The sequence below is a fragment of the Malania oleifera genome, chromosome 13 (assembly GCF_029873635.1).
Source record: "Malania oleifera isolate guangnan ecotype guangnan chromosome 13, ASM2987363v1, whole genome shotgun sequence".
Lineage (NCBI taxonomy): Eukaryota > Viridiplantae > Streptophyta > Magnoliopsida > Santalales > Ximeniaceae > Malania > Malania oleifera.
In genome coordinates this window covers 47,149,002-47,173,468 of record NC_080429.1, presented here as the reverse complement: position 1 = coordinate 47,173,468, position 24,467 = coordinate 47,149,002, and the positions used below count along the sequence as shown (strand labels likewise).

Here is a 24,467-nt window from a genome sequence, read left to right as displayed (position 1 = left end):
AGAAAGAGAAGAAACTGAACAATTAGAAGTCAAATTTGAAAATCTTTTGATTAATGATTTGGGAGAAGCTTCTACAACAATCATGGCTAATTAAGTTTTTTTATTATCTTTTGAAAATTGTAATCTTGTGAATTTTTATGGAACTCATTTAAATTTGGTTTTGTTTCTAAGCATTTAACTGTTATATTTTTTAAGATTATGTTTTGATTGTGGGACTTGAATATTTGATTCATGTGTTATGCATAATGCATGAATTAAAAAAATATGAATGATGAATGAACTTATTAAATATTTTACATTTAGCTCTATATGTAAATATTATGGGACTCATTTAAATTTAGATTTATATATAAATATTTTATGCATGTATTAAGCATATTTAATATTTTTAGAGGTGTGTGTGTTTTTTTTAATTTATCATTTTTTAAAAAATTGTATTCATTAAAGGGATGTATTGTTTTTTACATTTTATGTTCTTTTCATTTAGAAATTAATAAATAAAATGCAGTTTTTTTTAAAAAAAAATGTCATTTTATATGAAAATTTTAAAAATTTTAAAATAAAAAATATATGTATTTTTAAGCGGGTGACCCGTTACCTGCCCGTTTATTAAATGGGCGGGTTAGGGTTGGCATGTGTGTGATCCATTTAACATTGACCCGTTTATGACTCGGCCCGTTTATGGCCTGACCCGTTTATGACCCGGCCCGTTAGTGACCCGCCCAAACCCGGCCCGCCTGCCCGTTTGGCCAGGCCTACCTGGACCCGTAGGTACCAGGGATACATCAGAATACATAATGGAAGCCTAAGCAGCAGGAAACATACAATCACAATATTATAAATACAGAAACATCCATCACATTACTATAAATACCAGAGTCACTATATCCATTGTATTTCCATATATACATCCCAAAAATAAGATCTAGGGACATTTTTCACAAAATCTAACTGTCCCTACAAAACCTACCCTTTAAAAAGGGTAGACAACAGCTCTAGATCAGCAGGTCTTTTCCCACTCTCCTATTAGGGGCTCCTGAAAAGTTTATAAAATTTTGGGGTGAGATACCTCTCAGTAAGAGAAATAAACTAATACCAGTGTGTGGCAACAGAAGTATTCCATGTTATACATATACCATACAGAACATATTCAGTAACTATTATGTCAAATATGGGAAAACATATATATCATCAAAACATGGCAGAACATACTGCATTTTCATAAACATATTTCATCTCATATAATAATAATAATAATTAACACAAAAATATTCCTGGTAGGTTAGCTGGCTGTTGTCATGTATTACCCCCACATGGCTAGGTTGTGTGGCCCGAAGGCGGGACCTGACAATGGTTGGCCGACCACTACAAAGTCAAAGTACAGTCTGTAAGTCTAATGGGTCTGCCTGACCTAGTCTGTACACCAGGGGCGCTCACACACTTCTTAAAAACCACATCGACCATCCAATCTCACACCACTCTGTACAACGGTGTTAACACAAATATCATGATCACGAAGACCATGGACACATAGCAACGGTACCGTGCAAGTGCTAGCCAAGACCAAGCCAACCAGGTTCTGATATCATATAACATATATTGAAACTGTGATACATGGATATCTCATATCATGAATTATCAAATCAATCATGTCATTTTACATATATACATATGTCATAAAAATCATCGGCCCGTACGCCGATATTACACGTTTTATCATAGCTCGACCCGTACGCCGGCAAATCATAGCACAGCCCATGCGCTGGAAAATCACATCCATAGCTCGACCCGTACGCCTGCAAATCATATCATAGCATAGCCCGTACGCTGGAAAATCACATCCATAGCACGGCTCGTACGTCGGTAAAATATATCCATAGCTCAGCTCGTACACTGGCAAATCATACACATAGCATGGCCCATACGTCGGCAAATATATAAAATGTCGGTTCGTACGCTGGTTTTCCATTATAAAAATCCGTATCATAATCACATTTCAGAAAACAGTATTTCATAACATTTTATACTCATGCCACACTAACAGATTTTTTTCGCATATTCAACATACGATCATTTTCAACAGTATTTTCCCAAATATAAATCATATATAAATATATTTATTTTTCTGAAATCAAATGCTATATATATATATATATACACATACATTTTCTCAAAAAGAACTAGTTTAGTTTATCCCCTTACCTGATTCCTGAAAAATCCCTAAGAAAATTTGTCCCGCACCCGTAAGGTTCCCAACTCAACATCCTGAAAATGAAAACTCCTAGTACTAAAGTTTAGTATTTCTATGCATATAACACTTTCCTCAACTGACAAAAATCCAAATATTTAGTAGAAAGCCTTACCCTGGATTTGGGATGGTTTCCACCTTACTTTCACCAACGATCCGCTCCGGCAGATTTGGAGAGAACTTCCCCAGAAGCGTCGTGGTGGCTTCAGATTGTCGATCCAGTGTAAATTTAGCTCGAAATCGACGAAAGAGAGAGAGATAACCGAAAGGGAGAGAGAGAGAGAGAGAGAGAGAGAGAGAGAGAGAGGAGAGAGTTAGCTTAATTGTGAAGTAAAATCCAAATTTTTCTATATTTATAGAACTAGATTCGTCGACGAGCCACGTCATTTGTCAATGAATCCTTTAATAATTTTGTCGACAAAATTCAGTCCTCGTCAATGAAATTCAGTCGGCTCAAAACCTCTCTCAGTATTTTTTCGTCGACAAAATTCAGTCTTCATCGACAAATTCTCTTAAACCCTCATCGACGAATCCCCTGTATTCGTCGACGAAGCCTTGATGATTCCCCTCAGTTATTCCTTCTAAAGTGTAATGTCGTCAACGAAGTTGACTTCCTCCTTCTGTTACTGTTTTCATTTCCTTTCCTCTTTATTATTTAAATTCCATTTTTTATTCGAGTCGTTACATTTAATCACTATTACTTTTTCGGGTCTTTACATATATATAAAATTAGGTGAAAATATGACCATTGGAAATACAAAGGGTATTTTTAAAAATGTTTAATTATGTTTAATGAAAATAACCCTGTTTAACCTCGGTTAAAATCTCGCCAACTCGAGAGGTTTAGTCGACCATATTTGAGGCGATTTTGAACCCTCCGAGGTTCGGTCGACCAGGATATGTTTGGTTGACCAAATTCAGAGGTTCAGTCGACCAGGTCATTTTTCAACTAGAAGTTCGGTTGACCATGCGATGCAAGTTCATTTTAAAAGTGGTCAACCAAATGGTCAACAGTTGACCTTGGGAGGTGCGGTCGACCGAAAGTCTATGTAGGTTCAGGTTTGGTCGACCGAGCATATTAAAATTGTGCATTTAAGTCCAAATTTTTATTTAAAGTCACCCATGTTCACATAATTATAACTTCTAAGTTATAGAAGACTTTTCAAGTGATATTTTGGGACCTAAAGTCAATCTATTGTCTTTGAGCATTAAGTCCAAAAAATCTGACGTCAGTCGACCGAAGGTGATCCCAATAGTCTTGCGGTTCCCTATGGTCAAATTATGGTCATTGAGAGCTTACATCCACATCATGCATGCCATGTAATTATTACAGACCAAAATATAAAACTAAATGCTTTTACAAGATAATATATATATATATATATATATATATATATATATATCTTCTTTCTTGATTTTCTAATCCATGGAATACACCAAGTGTGTGACACGAGCTTTCTATGCTTCATGGCTTCCAAGTCCCTTTAATCTTACGTGTGCTGAATTTTAAACATGTTAACATACTAAGTACACACATAAGACACTGGTGGTTTGTCAGCATCAAGGGATCAGACTCAAAAAGTCAACAGATCCCTTTATACAGTGCACCTTGGAAGCACTAAGATGTACAGAGATCTTCGGGAGTCTTTTTGGGGGAGTAATATGAAGAAAGAAATCGCTGAATTTTGTAGAATAGTGCTTGACATGCCAGCAGGTGAAAGTTGAGCATCAGAGACCGGCGGGATCATTGCAGCCACTTTACATCCCCGAATGGAAGTGGGAACATATTTCGATGGATTTTGTTATAGGATTACCGTCGGCATTGTAAGAACAGGACGCCATCTGTGTAAGAACCCGACCCGAGAAATATGAATTAAATAAATAAGAAAAGGGGAAGTGTTGGCCTTACAAGGTTTAAAATCTTGTTATCTTGTTTTGATGCTAACAAACAAGTGTAATTTAATGTATTTGTGTGAGTAATGATATTTCAAGGTTCATATATGAGAAAGAAAGGTCAAAGTGCTCACAAGGATCAAATGAAGCTTAAAAGAGTCAAAGCATGGATTTAAAGATGATATATGAAACCTTGAAGAATATGAGGACATGAATGAGTTGTTGAAAGCCAAGGCATATTAATGTCAAAAGAGCCAAATAAAGGCAAAGTGAGAAAGCTCAAAGAATATGGAAGCTTGAAGAAAATATGGACTTAATCCAAGGACAAGACATGAAGACTCAAGAACCTAGAATGAGAAAAGTTTTAGAAGTTTTCATGTAAGTACTTTAATGTTTAAAATATCGGTTGAAATATTTTGAAACTCTTAGGTTAACTTCTTAGACCTAAATGCCTTTTAAAATATTTGGAAAATATTTTTATAAAGTCAAAATTATTTTAAAAAGGTTAGAATCATTTTTGGAATGAAAAGCATCAAAAAGATTTTTTCCAATTGCTGTCAGTTTTTATACAGCTGCATTGAGGTGAATTTTTATCTATCAAAACCTCATTATTTTAAAAGGTGGTCAACATGAAAGTTATAGGATTTTCTCTTATCTTTATTTTCACACCAAGAACACCTAATTTGGAGTTATACAAAAAAAGTTATGGCCAAAACACTAAAGTGGGGTCACTACTATCAGACATTTGAACACTGTTCACGAGAGGGACTTCAGATGACTAAACAAATGACCTCAGACATTTGAAGATTAAGTTCATACGTCTGAAGATTTTCTGGATAGAATATAAAGAAGGCAGTAGCAGTTCAGACGTCTGAACCTGCGACTTCAGATGTATGAACACCGTTCAACGGGCAAATTTTTTAAATTCTAATATTTTAAAATATAGCCTTTTGAGCTCTTAACTTTCTAAAATTTTAGGAAACACTTAAAGGAAACTTTTGTAACATGGAAACAAGTTTTAAATCCTATAAATACATGGTTTTGCAAATCAAAATAAATCCAAGAATTGAAATTTTTGTTTTGAGAAGCTGAAAGCACTCTTGTTCTTCCAAAGTTCTCTTGCTCACTCATTGAAAAATTCTTTTGCTGAGATATTCTGAAGTGCTAATTCTTTCTCCTCTGAATTCCTACTGTTAATCCTCATCTAAGAAGGATATTGGTGAATTCTACACTTGAGCTTCATTCTATTTCCTATTGATATTTTACATTCAAGTATATAGTGCTGAAATTGTACTAACTTGCTCTTTGAGAAAGTATACTTGTACGCAGATCTTATCTTGTATTTCTTGTAGTTCTTTGACGTTCCAAGGATTGTTTGGATCGTTGGCTAAACAAGGGGATATTGCTTAGAGAGGTGGGCTCTAGCCTAAAGGAGTGACCGAACGAGGGGACATCGTTTGGAGAGGCGGGCTCTAGCCTAGTGAAGGAGTGTTTGAACGTGGAGTATCGCTTGTAATCAGGTTTTGTTCCACCCTTCAATGGAATAGGTTTAGTGAATCCTTTGGTGGTTTTCCAAAGGCGAGGACGTAGGCCGGGTATAAGCCGAACCTCGTAAAAATCCCCGTCTCACTCTCTCTTTCCCTACTCTTTATTTTCAGTTCATATATAACTGCGTGGATGGTTTAAATTTGAAAATCATATAAACTACATATATTTGGAAATCAAACAAACTTAAGGTTTAATTTTGATTTGGGTTGCGGAAACCGAAAGGAAGTACGTTGGTTACACCATATCTTGCGAAAACAATACGGAAGTACGTTACTTGGTTAACATCCCAACCATAAATTTACCAAGAGTTTATTTGAGTTCTAAATATTTGAAAAGAGTGATTTGATTCATCTATATAGGGCTTTACATCAGCAAGCATAAATTCTCATTCCCTATAGGGCTTGGTTCAAATTTGACAAATATAAACAAACAACCATCTTGAGTTGTTATATTACCAAAGTGTTGAATACTTTATATCTTGGTTTGGTTGTTTGTTGTTTAACTTGTACTTGGAAAATAAATTGATTGTTTGGTTTGAAGATTGTGTTTAATTGATTGGTTGTTTAATTGTGTTATTAATTGGATAAAAGAACTAAGTTATGGATTGATTAAAGAATTAAAAAAAAACAAGTCAAGAATTGGTTAAAAGAAATAAAAGAAGTTTAAGGTATTTTAAAAGGAATCAAAAGAAATTTTTTAGAATCCAATTCACCCCCCCCCTCTTGGGAAGCTATTCCTAATTTCAGGAAGGAATTTGAAAAGGTGAAAACAGTAGGGCTTATCGACGAGGCTCCTTCTCTCGTCGACGAAGTCCCTTATGTGGCTCGTCGTTGAAATTCAAAGGCTCATCAACGAGATGATACCAAGAGATTTTTAGAATTTTGGAAAATCATGTTCGTCGACAAGGCCAACTCCGTCATCGACAAACGCCCTTCTTCTGCTCATCGACCAGAGTTCCAATTCGTCAATGAGGCTAGTCGAGTCAAAAGACTATAAGTTGAAGTTTTGTTGCTTAATGGTTAAGAAAACTCAAATCCTCTCTCTCTCTCTCTCTCTCTCTCTCTCTCTCTCTCTCTCTCTCTAGACTCAAATTGGACTTTCTCTCTCTCTCTCTATCTATGATCTCGGGCCGCCTATCACCTGAATCAACAATCCGATGTTACTACATGGATTAGGAGAAGAATCTCTATGATTATAGAGGATCGGATCTTTGTTTTAAGGATTTCCGGGTTTTACCCTAAAATCAAGGTAAGGGTCTAAATCCATTTTTGATTCGGTAGATCTGTGGTAAATAGGATTGTATTGAAGTTATGTTCTTTGGTTTTTAGGTTTTGGGGATCCTGTGTCGCTATTTTGGACCATTTAGATTCGTGTTTCAGTTTTCGAGAAAAGGTAAAGGGATTTTGTTTATATCAGTTATTTTTGAAATCTGAATCAGTAAAACTGTAGTTTACGATGATATGTACATTTTGAATACTTATTTGGGAAATTCTATTAGATGAAATTTCAGGATTTTCGGGTTTACAGTTTTTGGAAAAATTGGGGTTTCGGGTATCATCTCAATTTCTGTTGGAAAATCATATATTTGAATAATTTATAATATAGAGATGACCATACCTTCATTTATGTTTAATTGTATCCTTGGATCAAATGTTACGTGATTATTTATGTACCCAAATAAGTGTGGCATGAGCTAGTATATTGGAAATGATTTGAGTTGTGAAATGTTGAAATAAGATATAGGAATTGTGGTTCCAAATTGTTTTCAGGAAACTGTGGAAAACTAATGTCAGTTAAATACCGAGGTTCTATGTGATGATTATTACTATGTGGTTAGCATCCGATTTAATTACCGATGAGCTGTGGCATCCGGTTCACTACTGATGAGCCGGACATCCAATTAAATTCCGATTGGTCTCAAATCCAATTTTAATTCTGACAAGTCGAGACATCTGGTTTAATACCGATGAGTCGAGACATCCAATTTACTTCTGATGTGGAAAAGTGTTGTAATCCGATTTTAATTCCTATGAGTCGAGACATCTGGTTTAATACCGATGAGTCGAGACAACCGATTGAATTCCGATGTGGACAAGTGTTGTAATCTGGTTTAATTACTGATGTGGACAAGTGTTTGTGAACATACTGGAATTTTGAAATGTTATGTTTTAATATTGAAATAACACTCATATGCTCTCACATTGATATAACTTGTCACCCTTACTGAGAAGTGTCTCACCCCAATGCTACAAATGTGTTTCAGGTCCTTCAGGTAGCCAAACCTAGCATTCTAGCGATTTGAGAGCGTGGTTTTGGTTAGCGTTATATAAGTACTTGTGTAAGTACTAAACTGTAGCCGGGGCGTTATTTTGGTTATGTAGATTCTAGTATGGTATGGTATAATGAATGTATTATGTTGAATTATTCTACTGCGTATGTCATGTGTATATGATTGTGTATAGGATATCCATGAACCCTACGAGTTCGGACCTTTTTTTTGTGTAGTATCATGGATATTTGTATGATACAGAGACAGGTTAGGTAATCGAATCACACCTTAAGGCTCATTATCAAGTTCAGGGCATGACAATCTGGGTAGTCGTTGACCGATTGACGAAAACTGTCCATTTCCTTCCTATCAGAGTTAACTACTCCATGAGTAAACTAGTAGAATTATACATACGGGAGATAATTAGACTGCATGGCATGCCAGTGTTCATAGTTTCAGACCGAGACCCACGGTTCACATCTCATTTCTAGAGGAGTTTGCAAGGAGTCATGAGTTCTCAATTGACATTCAGTACAACATTTCATCCTTAAATCGATGGACAAATAAAGAAGACTATACATATCTTAGAGGATATGCTGCGAGCTTGTGTGCTGAACTTCGGAGGTAGTTGGATAAAATTTTTGTCGTTACTTGAATTTGCATATAATAACAGCTACTAGGCAAGCATTGGGATGGCACCATATGAGGCATTATATGATAGGAGGTGCCGATCTCCATTATACTGGGATGAAATTGGTGAAAGACAGATTTTGGGACCAGAGTTAGTCTAGCAGACTTATGATAAAGTCAGACTTATCAGAGACAAAATCAGGGTAGCTTAGAGTCGGCAAAAAAGTTATGTAGATACTCACCAACGAGAGTTTGAATTTGATGTAGGGGACTATGTGTTTTTGAAAGTTGTACCGAAGAAAGGGATTATGAGATTTAGGAAGAAGGGTAAACTAAGCCCTAGGTTTATTGGACCATTTGAGATATTGAAAAGAGTGGGTCCAGTTGCTTAGGTTAGCATTACCACCGATTCTATCCAGAATCCATGACGTATTACATGTATCCATGTTGAGAAAATATGTCCCAAATCCCTCCCATGTGATTAGTTATAAGGCACTGGAGTTTAAGGATACTCTAACATATAAAGAAGTGTCAGTGCAAATTCTAGATCAAAAGGAACAAGAGCTACGCACAAAAAGGATTCCACTGGTAAAAATGCTATGGCACAATCATACAGTTGAGGAGGCTTTGTGGGAAATGGAGGATGCAACAGCAATATCCACAGCTGTTCAGTGGAGCTCAGAATTGATCTAGTAAGAGTAAAAGTAAATGACAATATATGTAATTAACTTGTAAGTGTAGGGTAGTTAGTGTTTTTTGGTTTTGGTTATGAATGGTTTTGGGAGAGTTTTTCTTTAATGTGAATGATTGTAATCTCCTAGGACCCTCCCTTGTAACCACAGTATTCATCTGCCATAAGCGAGGGTAATTAATAAAATTGTGATATTTTTCCTTAAGGTTGGAAAATGTGATAGATAGCAAATTTCGAGGACGAAATTTTTGTAAGGAGGAGAGAATGTAGAGACCTAGAAAATTGAAGTAATAAGGAAAACAAAGAAAAGAAGGAAATTTGGTTTGGTGGTAGGCCAGAAAACCATCGACGATTTTGTTTAACCGCAACCTAGTAATGGTAAAAATGGTGAAAATAGGTTTGGTTTTTTAACCAAACCGTCGACATTTTTGTCTGGCAATTCTGAATTAAAAGGAATCCTGCAAGCTTATTTTCATTTAAATAAAAAATTAATCTCTCCCTCCCTCTCTCTAAACCACGAAACCCTCTCCCTTCTCTCTTTGATTTCTCTCCAATTACAACCCGATTCGACGATCAGACTTCGCTACGGGGTCCTACAAGCAACCCTTAATAGGTTGATCAGAGCAGTTTTAAGTTTTGGGGTTCCTGGGAAACACTCCAAAGTTGAGGTAAGGGTGATAAATATGTTAAATGTTTGGAATTTAATTGATTAAATGGAGTGTTTAGGCCTGGGGATGTTTAAATGATTATAATTCTGGGGTTGAGTTGATTGAACTGGGATATATGATTTCAGGGTTTTGAACTCCGAACGCCACGGGCGTGGGTTTAAAGATCATAGTAAACACCCTCTCAGTAAGGGGAGTAAGTTATGCCAGTTAGTTTTAGAAATTCTACAGGTTAAAGTATAGTATTTAATTATGGAAAATCCATATATGATTTTCTGAATATTACAAGATATGAATTTATGAGTATGGAAATTTATGGCTTTTCACATGTTATGTACATTTGGGAAAAATTTAGAAATTTGGGTTTCAGAAAAACCCTATAGATGATATATATTATTATTTCCATACATCGAATATGATTTTCCCATATAGTAGTAAAATACAGTTTTCTCATATAGATTATAGTATTCTGAGTATTACCCCAAATTGTGCAGCATGAAAAATACTAGTTTTAGTATAGAGTTTTAATTCAAAATTTTAAACACCTTTTACAAAACCATGATATTATAGCTTTTACAGAACCATGATATTACAGCTTTTACAAAACCATGATATTACAGTTATTACAAAATCATGGTATTACAATTATCATAGAATCACGGTAAAACAATAATATACAGAAATAGTATTATACAGTATTAGAACCCTGCTGGACCAAAATAAAACACAGAACACGGTACCGTAACTAATATAGTATAGATAGTGCAACCAAACATCTCAAATAGAGTGTGGAATGACAATTGATTGTGCCTCAAAGGAGAGTAGAGGAGCTCCCTGACAGTCCGGACCAGGTTGAGTAGGCCAATCGTACTATAGACGGATTATAGTTTGACTTAACTTGGTAGGTCAGCCATGGTTAAATCCGGCCCACGGGGCGACCAGCCATGGTTAAGTCTGGTGCATAGGGCGCACAACTCGATCATGCAGGGTTAATTCATGATTACAGTTATCCATCCAGGGAAGTTTTTACAGTTATATATATACATAGAGTTACAGAAACATAAACTATCAAATACAGCTAGAAGTATGTTCAAATAGAAAATGTGTATTTTAAATGGCATAGGTGTGAGTTGTACTACGTATTTATATTAAATTGCTAATTCAGTTACAGATTAAATTAACAGTTATGTTATGGGTGTAAAAACTCATATGCCACACACGGGTATTAACTTATCCTGTCTTACTGAGTGGTGTCTCACCTCGATACTTATTCCAATATTTCAGGACCCCAGGAGGATCGAGCTTAGAGCTCCAGGGCAGAGCATAGAGAGTGTGTTGAAAGTAAGTGCTGGTGAGAGTTGTTTTTGTATGTAGAAATGTTTTGTACATCTGGGTTATAAAAGTACCTTGGAAAACGAAATTATGTATATATGATAGCACAAGAGTTCTGGTATTGTTTTTCCCACTTTGTTGTTTATGATTCCACTGCATAGATAGAATGTGAATATAGACAGAAGTATCCCTAGTACCCCACTCTAGGTCCGAGATGACTTTATGATCATTACTACCATGGTTTCAGTTGTAGAGTTATTATAAATATATATATATATATATATATATATATATATATATATATGGTAGTAATTTTGGGTCGTTACATTTTCCACCAGTATTCTTGATTATATGTACTAATTTGAATGCCTATGTGTTCCTCTATTGTTCAATCCCCCTATACTTCATCATTCTCAACATGTCATTAACAATTTGCTTAGAAAAGCTTTAGGTTGGAGAGGACTTAGAGATGGATTTTTATGTTTATGTTGTTGGGGATATTCTGTGCAAAAGTCATACTGATAGTGTGGTACTTTAGGAATGGAGTTTAGAATTTCAATGGAAGGTTGGCACATCAGGTATATTTTCTGTTCCAAGGGGAATATCCAATTTTTATATTATCAGTTGATGTTGCACCAATATTGCTCTTGTAAATTAGACCCTTTTTTTGTATTGTACCAAGGGAGAAAATCCTTTTTTTATATGATCAGTTGATGTTGTACCAATATTGCTCTTGTAAATTAGATCCTTTTTTGTATCGTACCAAGGGGGTTGGCCAAGTTCTTCAATCTTGAATCCATTTTCAATGATTCTGTTTTTAACCAACCAGTTGAAGGGAATGAAACTATATGTTCTGTACCAACGTAATTGTTTAAAATTTCAAAGCACAAATTGTTTATCAAACAATAAAAATGTTCTTTTGAACAAACACAAGTAAAAAATTTGGGGCACACAATATCTTAAGATGGTAGGACTACGAACCTACAAAAGCTGTCTAGCATGCAGAACAGAACACCACCAAGCATACCTTTCCTGATGAATGGTGGGTATAACGCTGTTTAATATTGACCATGGGTGAAGCTTCTGTGAAAAGTGAAGGTCGTAAAACCTGTGCCTCTTGTTTGTATGCCCAAGCACGCTCCCCCTCTCCCCAACAAAATGCAAAACCAACTACAAGATAACTTGAGCAATTATTTCATACCCACTGAGTAAGTTAGAAAAGGTATTATCCAAGTGAAAATGGTGACAATCAAGAGGACAACTCTGATAAAGAGTAGGAATCAGGAAAAAAAACACAACCACGTGCAAATTAAGGTACGTCTGCAGTTAAAGAAAACCACGACAACTCTGATGTACATTCATTCATAAACGCCCAAAATGCTCTAAGAAAACCAGGTAGAGTCCTAGCAGATGACACACATTCATACCTTTCCAATTATTAGACCAACTTTCAGGTTTTACAATTGGCCTCCTAGTTATACACCAATAGCCAGGAGAAAAAGAAAAGAAAACTACAGATAAACTGCATCCTCCTTCTGTAAATTACCGAAACCAAATATTTATAAAAAAAAATCACCTTCTCCACTCAGCCTGAATTGCCTTCCCTGTAAAATCAACAAGACTCAAATAATTTAAGCAGGGAAAATAACAGAAGCAATTGAAAATTTCATAAATTTCATACAAGTTAATTTTCAATAACCTTGTTCTGCCAAAACATAAATATTCCAAAAAATTTTCAATAGCCTGCCATTTGTGCATCAGAATGAGAATTTTATTGTATAAAATAGATGAATAAGCACATTGTTAGCACTATTCCCTTTTTTTTTTTAATAGATGACAACAAAATAATGACGGACTTCTTCTTGAAGAATACACAGTGAATAACTGGACAAACTCCTGAGCATATGCACTTCTGTTGGCAAGATTAGAAATTAAAATCATAATTCAGCTGGAGTAGATGACACAGGAGTGTTCTCAAAGAGTTCTAGTGAATTTGGGCAGCTAGAATGTAATTTAATGATGCAAACAAATTCCATTGTGGGCCAGCAGTTTTTTGGCCCAATTTTGACCTAAATTTTGCACATATTTGGATTTCAAGGTGAAAAAGTGATTTTTCAATGGAGTACACAATAATTGGAGTTCTCTACAAGATGTTATGGTCAGTTGAACTAAGTGTGCAGTTTTAAGCTTTATATGAGTCGATCTGTATTCCCCATGTAGAAATTGTGTCAACAGAGTGTGTTTAGAGTCTTTTTCAGTCAAAGTCAATTATTTTACCTAGAAACATGAAGTAACATTTTCTATGCTTGGATGGCTAAGCTATGGTAGGCTAAGCTAAGAACTCTTGGCTCATGTTTGGTGCAACTCACCCATAAAATTGTATTAGCCAAGAAGAGGGGGCTTAGCCCTTTTATGTGGGATAGGTCTGGCAGGTTAGCCCCCACCGGCCAGCCGCACAAGTGTCAAACAGATGACGATGCCTCCCAAGTGTGCTTGTGTTTTTCTCCTTCTACTTTAGGTCACAGGGGCAAAGATAGAGGGTGAAGTTGACATCTTTTCAGTTGGGTACCATTGCAAGTTACTGTGGCAAGCCTGGCAACACCAACTAGCCATGTGATGTAGGACAAGAAGCAAGACCATAGGAAGATCCTTGTTGGAGAATAATTAAGAAGAATTGAGTCAAGGGATTGTCAGGTTTAGTTAGTAGCTAATTGTGTGTTAACTTCAGGATTATGTGTATTTGGAGGCTTGTTTGTAATATTTGTGTATTCTAGGGAGTATATCTGTAATGTAATATAGTTTTAATGATATATGAGTAATTTCACTTGTAGAGGCTTGCTTATAAATAGTGTGCAAAAGCCATGTTGAAATCAGTTATTGTTGAATTTGAATTGAAGTGAACGTGAGTTTCCCCCTTGTACCTCCTCTTTCCTCTCTTCAATTTCTTCCAATCTTTCCCATGGCTGCAGATCCTTGCTGCTGCCCCTGCATCATTTGGTATCAGAACCCAACCACAATCTCCATCTTCCATTTCAATCCACCCATTCTCCCCTCACTCATCTCTACTTCTCTTCTTCTTCCCCATCATCGTCTTTTTTCTTCTCCTTCTCTTCTACTCTGTTTAAGCCCTGTTCTGTTTTTGAATCTTCTACTCTGTCCTTGCCTATTCTCCAACCCCCCCCCCCCCTGCTCTCTCTCTCTTTAATTCTTCTCCTCTTCTTCTCTTGTTCAACTGTAACTTCCAAAAATTCCTGTCATGTCCCCCTTCTTCAAACATCCATTCCCTTGAAAATTTTCACAACACCCTCCCACACCTACAGAGAGAGACACCCACCAAAGGCATAACAGAAAATTTTCATTGCCGTTGGACCAGGCGTGTGGTCTCACGCACCAGCGAAAGATTGCGTAGCATCAGCTTTTCAAATACCCTAGTTTCCTATGCTTGTTTCTTCATACCACCACCACCATTGCATTCACCAACCCCTGACCTACCTTCGCCTCAATTTTCATTGCCAGAGACTTGCTGCCAGCAACTCACGCGCCCCACACACCAGTGAGGCACGTGAGAATACTTGCTGGAATCTTCTGCAACTTCCAGATCACAAGAAATTGGTTCCAGCCACGAGAAATTGGTGTTTTCTCCTGAGATTTTGATCTGCAGCATGATATTTTGGTTCGAGTCTTGGATATTTTGCAAGTGTGATAATTGGATACAAAAAGTGAGAAATTGTCGCTGCCAGCACAAGAAACCAGGTTCTATAGCTGCATTTTGCGAATTTTCAAGGTGAATTGAAGATAGTTCTTGAAAATTGGGAGTCAAATTTATGGTTTTGCATGACTAGATTGATTATTGTGGGCAAGTGTGTCAATTACTTTTGGTGATATATAGTTGCAGTGTATATAAGTATAAATCGAACAATATGGCGACAAATTATTAGACAAAGGAATGCCATTTATCATACCCGGGCACCTCAAGCTTTTCCATACCTTTCTCAGGTGTGGAGGAAATGTTTGCAAAATCATCATTGATGGATGATACAACAACAAAACCAAACTTCAAGTCCCACTAGGTGGGATCGGCTATATGAATCATTTTCTGCTAATTTATGCCATCATGACCCATTTCTTTTGACAGATTCAAGGCTATTAAATCCTCACTCACTATCGCCTTCCATGTTATTTTAGGTCTACCCCTACCCCTTATACTGCCCCCCACAGTAACTAACTCACTCTTCCTCAAGCGCACTATGTGGCCTACGGTGCAAGTATCTATACCATCTGAGTCATCCCTCTCTTATCTTATCTTTTGTAGGAGTTACACCTAACTTACCACGAATATGTTCATTCCTTAATTTATCTTTCAGTGTTATACCACTCATCCATCTAAGCATTCTCATCTCGGCAACTTTTACTTTTTGGATATTCTATTTCTTCGCTGATCCATATAGCATCGCTAGTCTTATAGTCATCCTATAAAAGTCCCCATTTTAATTTTAAGGGTAATCTACAATCACAAAGCACACTTGAAGCACTTCTCCATTTTACCCAACTCGCTTTAACTCTATGCATTATATCATCTTCAATTTCTCCTTCAGCTTGCATAATAGATCCAAAGTATCGAAATTTACAAGTGCTATTTATTTCTTCATCATCAAGTTTAACTTTGTCTCAAATATTCCTCCTACCATTACTGAAATTACATTTCATATATTTTGTCTTATTTCTACTTATTCTAAAGCCTCTAGATTCCAAAGTTTCTCTCCATAATTCTAACTCAGCCTCTACTGCACCCCTAGTTGCATTAATTAATACAATATCATCTGCAAGCAACACACACCATGGAACCTCATTTTGAATACTCTTAAGTCGGTTGGTCCATCATTTAAGCGAAAAAAATAAGGGCTCAAAGCAAATCCTTGTTGTACACCTATGGTGATTGGAAATTCGCCAATTTCTCCATTTATAGTCCATACGCTAGTCATTATTCCATCGTACATATCGTTAATGACATCAATATTCCTACTACATAGACCCTTTTTTGTCTAAAACCCACCATAGAACTTCCCTAGGTATCCTATCATATGCTTTCTCTACGTCAATAATTACCATATGCAAGTCCCTCTTCTTTTCCCTAAACTTTTCCATTAATCTTCTTAAAAGATATATAGCTCCTGTGGTAGATCTCTCAGCCATAAAACCATATGATTTTTTGAGACCTTCGTTTCTAACCTTAATCTTTGTTCAACTACCATTTTCCTATAGTTTCATTGTATGACTCAAGTTTAATTCCACGATATTTATTACAATTTTGAATATTTCCTTTATTTTTGTATATAGGTATTAAAGTGCTTTCCTCCATTCATCTGCCATTTTCTTAATTTTTATAATTGTATTAAATAAATGAGTTAACCATATAATTCTGTTATCACCTAATCATTTCCAAACTTCAATTGGATGTTATTCGATCCTACAGTTTTCCCAATTTTCATCATTTTTAGCGCAAACTTAACTTCATTAACTCTAATTTTGCGAATAATCTCATATTTTTTTTGTTTTTTCCTCATTTGTAAAATCTAAGCTTAAGTCTTCTATTCGATTTTCATTAAACAACTTACTAAAGTAACTTCACCATCTTTCTTTAATGTCTTCATCTTTAACCAAGACAATATCATCCTCACTTTTTATACATTTTACATTTCCTAAGTCTTTATTCTACCTTTCTCTAGCTTTATTAAGTTTAAATATATCTCTTTCCCCTTCTTTTGTATCTAATTTATCATAAAAACTATTAAATGATCTGTATTTAACTTCACTAATGGCCTTTTTTACATCTTTTCTCCCCTCCTTACATTTTTCAAAGTTATGCATGTTTCTACATTTTTTCCACGTTTTATACCAAATTATTTTTGTCTTTGTGGCATTTTGGACATCTTTATCCCACCACCAACTTTCTTTGCTATTCAAGAATCTTCCCCTTGATTCACCTAAAATCTCTTTTACTATCTTTTTAATAGAGCTATCTAATCTACGCCAAAGAGTATTTGTATCTATCTCATCCTCTATAGTCCAATCCCCATCTTTGATCTTTTTATATTTAAATTTTATTATATTTTCTCCCTTTAGGTTCCAACTCCTAGTTCTCTTACATTAGTTTATTTTATCCTTGTTCTTCCATTTTTTAATACATATATCTAACACTAAGATTCTATGTTGTGTGGTTAGGCTTTTGCCTAAAATAACTTTACAATCATTGCATGATAAACAATCTACCCGCCTAGTTAAAGAAAAAAAATTATTTGACTTCTATTTTGTCCACTTTTAAAGGTTATTAAGTGTTCTCTCTTCTTAAAGCAAGTATTCATTATACTAAAATCATATGACATAGTGAAATCTAAGATCAACTCCTCGGGCTCATTTTTGTCTCCATATCCATATCCTTTATGTACCCTCTCATTACTTTTATTATCCCTTCCAACGTGTCCATTCAGATCTCCTCCTATAAATATTTTCTCAGTCCTTGGTATGCGTTATATAATACTATATATATCTTCCCAAAATTGTCTCTCAAGATTTTCTGCTAAGCCTACTTGAAGAGCATAAGCGCTAATGATATTCATTATCTCTTGGCCTAATATCATTTTGATTTTTTTAATTCTATCCCCTACTTTGTTTACATCAATAACACTACCTTTTAAGTTTTTGTCTACAATAATTCTTAGTCCATTCTTATGTTTTTCTTTCCAAATTATATTATTTCTTCTTCTAATCATTGTGTCCACAATTTCCATGCTTTTACCTGTAAGTTTCCCTATATTTCAAGTTACTAATCTAATCCTAGTCTCCTGAACTAACTTCCTTACCTGGCCACATCCAAAATGATGCAGGAACCCTCGCATAATTGACACCGTACCCCAGCGCAGACACGGCACGTCGCTTCGGGGCAATGACCTAGCCCACCCTTGCCCACTTTTCGCTACACTCAGGTGGTATAAGTGCAATGCATCACTCATAGGGGACGCCCCAGCAAATATTCGGTAAGGATTCATATCATAGTGATCTAATAAATTTTATGCTGGCTGTCAACTACCTAACGCAACCCTCCTGTTTTACCCGAGCTTGGGACTGGTTGTGTGTGAAAAAATTAGGACATTAAGTACATCACGGGCGGAGTTATCATCATTGATTGATGATGCCCTATGAATATGGTTTCTACAAATGGAGTCCTTGAATGCAACTTCATCTAGAACCTCACCCAGAGCCTTATGAGATATCTTGCATTAATAACACTACCTTAAATGTTTATGAAAGATGTTTGGTTTCTATCCAAATGGATGACTACTTTGATAATGTTTGGTGTGATATCATACCCATGAATATTGGGTTCCCCTTATTTGGGTGTGAGTCAAGGACATGAGAATACACATGGCTTCCACTATAATGAGAAGAAAATGATTTTGAAGTTAGCTCTACCAATCAGCCAAGACAAAGAATCAATCACAATTACTCGATTTGAAGACACTACGAGCAAGGAAATACATGTGTTTAAAGACATCCAAAGTCTCTCAAATATTCATATTATTGAGTTTGTCATCCCTAATTTGTTCATTTATGCTAATTCTCAATCCAAGTCGATATGGTGCTGCCAATGGAGCATGATTTCTTATCTCACTCAAAACACTATATTTCAAAGAATCGAAGTTTTGATTTTTACTTCTGATCCTCCAACATTTCAAAATTCAAGGACGAATATTTTCTATCTGGGGGAGTGTTGATGTGGGACAAGAAGCAAGACCTTGGGAAGATCCTTGTTAGAGAATAATTAAGAAGAATCGGGTCAAGGAATTGTGGGGTTTAGTTAGTAGCTAACTGCGTGTTTAGTTTAGGATTATGTGTATTTGGGCACTTATTTGTAATATTTGTGTGTTCTAGGGGTATGTTTGTAATGTAATGTTGTTTTAGGGGTATTTGGGTAATTTCGTTGAAGAGGCTTTCTTATTATGAAAGCCATGTTATAGGAAGTTGATGAATTTGAATTTAACATGAGTTCCCCCTTTGTATCTCCTCTCAACCCTCCCCCCAACTCTTCAAATTCATCTTATCTCCCCCAATGCTACGGATCCTTGATGCTGATCCTGCATCACCATGCCACCATCATCAGTGAATCTTGCCACAGCCAATCAAGCCTGGCAATGTCGACTAGCCTTGCCACCACCACTAGTGAACCACGCTACTTCCAATTTGGCATCATACCAAGTACCCCCCCCCCCCCCCACTTTTTTTTTTTTTTGACAATTCAACGGTTTTAATAGCAAAATAATCAAGGAGAAATATCCATCTAGAGGAAAGATAAGATGACCTGTAATCTGCAAGAGGGAGTAAGGGTAGGGGGATCCGTCCATCTATTGTAAGAATCCAAGGTAAAATCATTTGTCTCATGTTTCGTTGATGGTAGCATAATGGATATGTTAGGGTTCGCTAGATTGGAGCATTTTGATTAGACAAGGAACTTCGGGAGGTTCTAGTATTTGGTGGTTATGTGACCCACACAAGGCAAATTCTTGAACATGGATACAGATTAAATTGAGGAATATGGTAATGAAATTATAACAATGCTAAATAATATTGCTTTTTATTGAGGTTATTTTGGTTTTTTAAATGCTTAACCTATAGTTATCTAAGTTTTTTGTTCCTTACAGATAACAAATCAAACACATGACAAGATAACCTTCATAGTTAGTCCAATTATGTACAATACAATCCTGTAAAGCTTAGCCACTGAACTGAGGCGCACCCTAAAAGCCATATAGAATGTCTTTGAATGAAATTTGGTAATTTGGACTTTGCCTTGTTACACTTTAATTTTGCATCTCTTTTTGCGGTGAACTTCATCTTTTAAACTTCGTGTCTCTAAATGGTGAGCTATTTGTATCTTTCAATTGGTGAATTTCTTTGCTTCTATATCTTTAGAGTGGGGAGCAAAGCTACCTATTTTGTGTGACTATGTGGTGTGTAATATGCTAGACTCTAGTTCCTCATTTTTAGAAACCCGGCATTGGTCGGTATCAAAGCAAAGGTTCTCAAGGCTGTTCATTAGCTCATGGTCCTCGTGCATGAGAACAACACGAGAGTGATATTTGTGATTTTGAAATGGTTAAGATTAGAAGGCAGAGATTAGAAGGAAAATCCAGGAACTCCAACAACATTTTGAATGTTATGAGAATCATGTTGGCAATGAAAATGATTTTGAAAATGATTCCAAACAATGATAACAACAACAACAACAACAACAAAACCATGCCTTAGTCCCACTAGGTAGGGTCGGCTATATGAATCCCTTTCCGCCAATTTATGCAATCATGGACCATTACTTTTGATAGATTTAAGGATATTAAATCCTTACTATCTCCTCCCAAGTTATTTTAGGTCTACCCCTACCCCTTCTATTGCCCTTCATAGTAACTAAGTCACTCTTCCTCACAGGTGCACTATCTAGCCTACGTTGCAAGTGTCCATACCATATGAGTCGTCCCTCCCTTATCTTATCTTCTATAGGAGTTACACCTAACTTAGCACGAATATGTTGATTCCTTAATTTATCTTTCAATGTTATACCACTCATCCATCCAAGCATTCTCATCTCGGTAACTTTTACTGTTTGGATATTATGTTTCTTTGTTGCCCAACATTCCGATCCATACAACATAACTGGTCTTATAACTGTCCTATAAAACTTCCCTTTCAATTTTAAGGGTATTCTATGATCACAGAGCACACCTGAAGCACTTCTCCATTTTACCCAACCTGCTTTAACACTATGCATTACATCATTTCGATTTCTCCTTCAACTTGCATAATAGATCCAAGGTATCGAAATCTACAAGTGTTATTTCTTTCTTCATCATCAAGTTTAACTTTGTCTCCAATATTCCGCCTATCATTAATAAAATTACATTTCATATATTCTGTCTTATTTCTACTTATCCTAAAGCCTCTAGATTTCAAAACTTCTCTCCATAATTCTAACTCAGTCTCTACTATCATATTTAGGATCATGACTCAAGTGATGGTTCTTAAAACTATTGAGAGGGTCTTCGATTTCAAAGGGTACTTGGATCAGTGCAAAGTGAAGTGTAAAACTCAAAAAAAAAAATATATGCTTCTTCATGGGGAATCTCAAGAAGCAAAGAGCTAATGAAGCCAAGAAAATTTTTAAAACTCATTAAACAAAAGGTGACAAATGCAGTTATTGTTTCACTACTAATTTTAATCAAGTCTTTAAAGTTGAATGTGATGCTTCTAACATGAGAATTGATGCTTCTAGCATGAGAATTGATGCAATACTTTGCATCAATTAGTGATTATCGAATAAAAATATTATGTTCATGACAAAGAATTTTAAGCCGATGTTCATGCTTTGGACCCTTGGATTCATTATTTGCATCTTAAGCCATTTGTGCTCTTTTCTGACTGTGAAATTGTTAACAGAGATAATTTAGGATGTAAATTGCTTTGTAGAAATCCCTACAGTATGAACAACGGCCACGGTTGGTGAATGACGGCCAACTACCATGAGATCTTGCCACAAGACAGAAGCTGTAAATTGAGACCCCCCACCAAAGCTAAACAATAGATCTCAACTGCAAGTTGTGTCCTCTTCTGTTTTTCCATGTTTTATTCTCTGTGTACCATGGTTTTAAATAACGGTTGTTACGTAGTGTAACGGCCGATACGTAACGTAAATCAAGGACTCTGAAACCGATATGGGCTGATAATGCGGTTCAAAAAAAATTCACAGTCGTAACGGCCGTTACGTCTCCGTAACAGTCCATAACGGCCGTTACCCCAACGTTACACTTCGTAACGGTCCATTACGGACCGTTACATGCCGACAACTTGCAGCATCTCCTTTCTGCTGCGCAACGTTCCTTTCCCCCTTTCCCGAGTCCCAAGCACCCATCTGCCATTCAATCTACCTAAATCTAACATTCAAAGAGCAAAAAAACTTACTTGAAGTTTTGTTGACCGAGCCGCCGAAGCTATAAGAAGGCTTCACGCCTTCACTCCTTCAAAGCCTGAGCTGATCTACTCATCTTCGCAGCCTTCGTCAGTTCGTCTAGCCTTCCTTCGAAGCTTGAGAGTGGCCGAAGGCAGCTTCATCCGCCGACCGCCAATCGTCGCACTCGCTGCCACCAGCCAGCCCTCAGCCAGTCGTCGCACGGAGCTTGGAGTCATCGATAGCCCTTCGGCAGCCTCCACCAGTCGTCACACTCGCCGCCACCAGCCAGCACTCCACCAGTCGTCGCACGAAGCTTCGAGGCTTCGAGGCTCCTCCAGTCCTCCGAGTCGCCTCCCCTCTCTCGGTCTCACTTAGAGTCTTAGACTCTCTGGCCTCTGCTCATCTCACGTAGGAGACAAGCTCTAAAATTTTAGTAACACTCAACACCCAGAGCCACATCTAAAATTTTTTATTATGTTTTTTTTTTTTAATTATAATTTATTGTAAATTATGTTTGTTAAATTGAATTAAAAAAAAAGAGTAATTTAATAGAGTAAAAAGCTTTAAAATTTCAGATTCATTTAATATGCAAATTAGTTCCTAAACAATTTAAGCATGTCATATTCAGTTTTGATTAACATACTTTTATTCATTCTTCCAAATCGGCATACGTATTCTTTCTTTCCTTTTGGTTTCATTGCATATAAAATATATATTATTTTAAAATAAATGAGTATGACATGGCATTCCAAAAATATGGAGTGGACAATTTCTCATGTTCTATTTCTATGCTATTTTATATTTGTGAGTAAAACAACATTTTGCATAATTATTTCCCCTAACAGCATTTTTTTTCTTGTAAATTATTATAGTCATATACAATATCAATTTCATTTATATGGTATTGCATTAACATTTTTTGAAAGCTGACACCGTTAGTAATAGTATTATGGTTACAAACTTCCAAGATACAACATTAGTACAAAAAATACTCTTTTCTAGTCTTAGGCCTTGCCCATAGATGCAGCTCTTTTTTTTTTTTTTTTTTTTTTCAAAGATCAAAAATTTCCCACATCTTAAATTTTTTATTATGTTTTTTTTTTTTAATTATAATTTGTTGTAAATTATGTTTGTTAAATTGAATTAAAAAAAGAGTAATTTAATAGAGTAAAAAATTAGAAAACAGTAATAATTATGTAAACTAAAATTTTCTTAATTTATAAATATTTTAATTGTCTTATATTTTTTGAAAGGTAATTAGGAAAATTTAGTTTCACCACATATTTCCTATTTATAAATATTTTTTAAGTTTTAAAACATCATTTGACCTTAAATTTAAAATTAGGTAAAATAAATCGTTACATGATCTATTTTTTGTTTTTAGTTAATAGTTATCAAATAAAGTAAAAATTGATAACTTAATAAAAAACATTTTAACCTAATAGTTAATATATTAATAATTCAGATTTTTACTAATTACTAGTTTACTACTGGAATTTGTAGAAAAATTTTATTTTAATCCATAAACTGAAAAAATGCTTAAAAAAATTAAATAGTCAATTTGTACTGTATGGATCTCTATTAGTGATGCTGTGATGTATATGAAAGTAGAGCAAGTCTTTTCCACCTTTAAAATTACAATGTTAATTTCTTATAGTTATAAATGAAAATAAAATCAAGTTATAAAAAATAATGAAAATATCTTTTTAAAGTTAAAGGAATATATTTTTTTGTAATAAAATATCTAATATTTTATAATTTTGCTTATTTAAATATAAAAATAAATTAAACATTAATTATTATTTTTAATCAAATATTATATTTTATTTTTACGTAATAAGTATTTAAAATTAGAAAGACTATTTAGTACTTATTATTTAATATTTACTAAATTACTAATTATAATATTATTCCTATCATTTTTTTTAGAAAGGTTGTAACTTTATATTTTCTCTATATTTTGTGTAGAGATCATCAAATTAAGTCTATCAATATGTCACGTGATAGAGGAAATGAGAACTTACCTAGTGAGGATATTGGATGGCATTTTGGTACTGCGGTGGACGGTAATAGACACGTTATTATGTGTAAGTTATGTGGGAAGATAATTAAAGGGGGCATTACACGCTTGAAACAACACTTGGCACATAAAAAAGGTCAAGTAGCTGGATGCTCAAATGTGACCACACAAGTCA

At 35.4% G+C, this 24,467-nt stretch overlaps 1 protein-coding gene across 2 annotated transcripts in view; it reads right to left on the bottom strand.

The window, feature by feature from the left end:
* Positions 1 to 12,654: 12,654 nt before the first annotated feature.
* Positions 12,655 to 24,467, bottom strand: part of LOC131146609 (protein IQ-DOMAIN 31-like) — a 36,020-nt gene continuing 24,207 nt past the window's right edge. For both annotated transcript variants that reach the window (XM_058096299.1, XM_058096300.1), the window contains one exon: positions 12,655 to 12,880. In XM_058096299.1, coding sequence (XP_057952282.1) covers positions 12,849 to 12,880 — 32 coding nt within the window. In that variant the 3' untranslated portion in view covers positions 12,655 to 12,848. The remainder of the gene's footprint in view (positions 12,881 to 24,467) is intronic.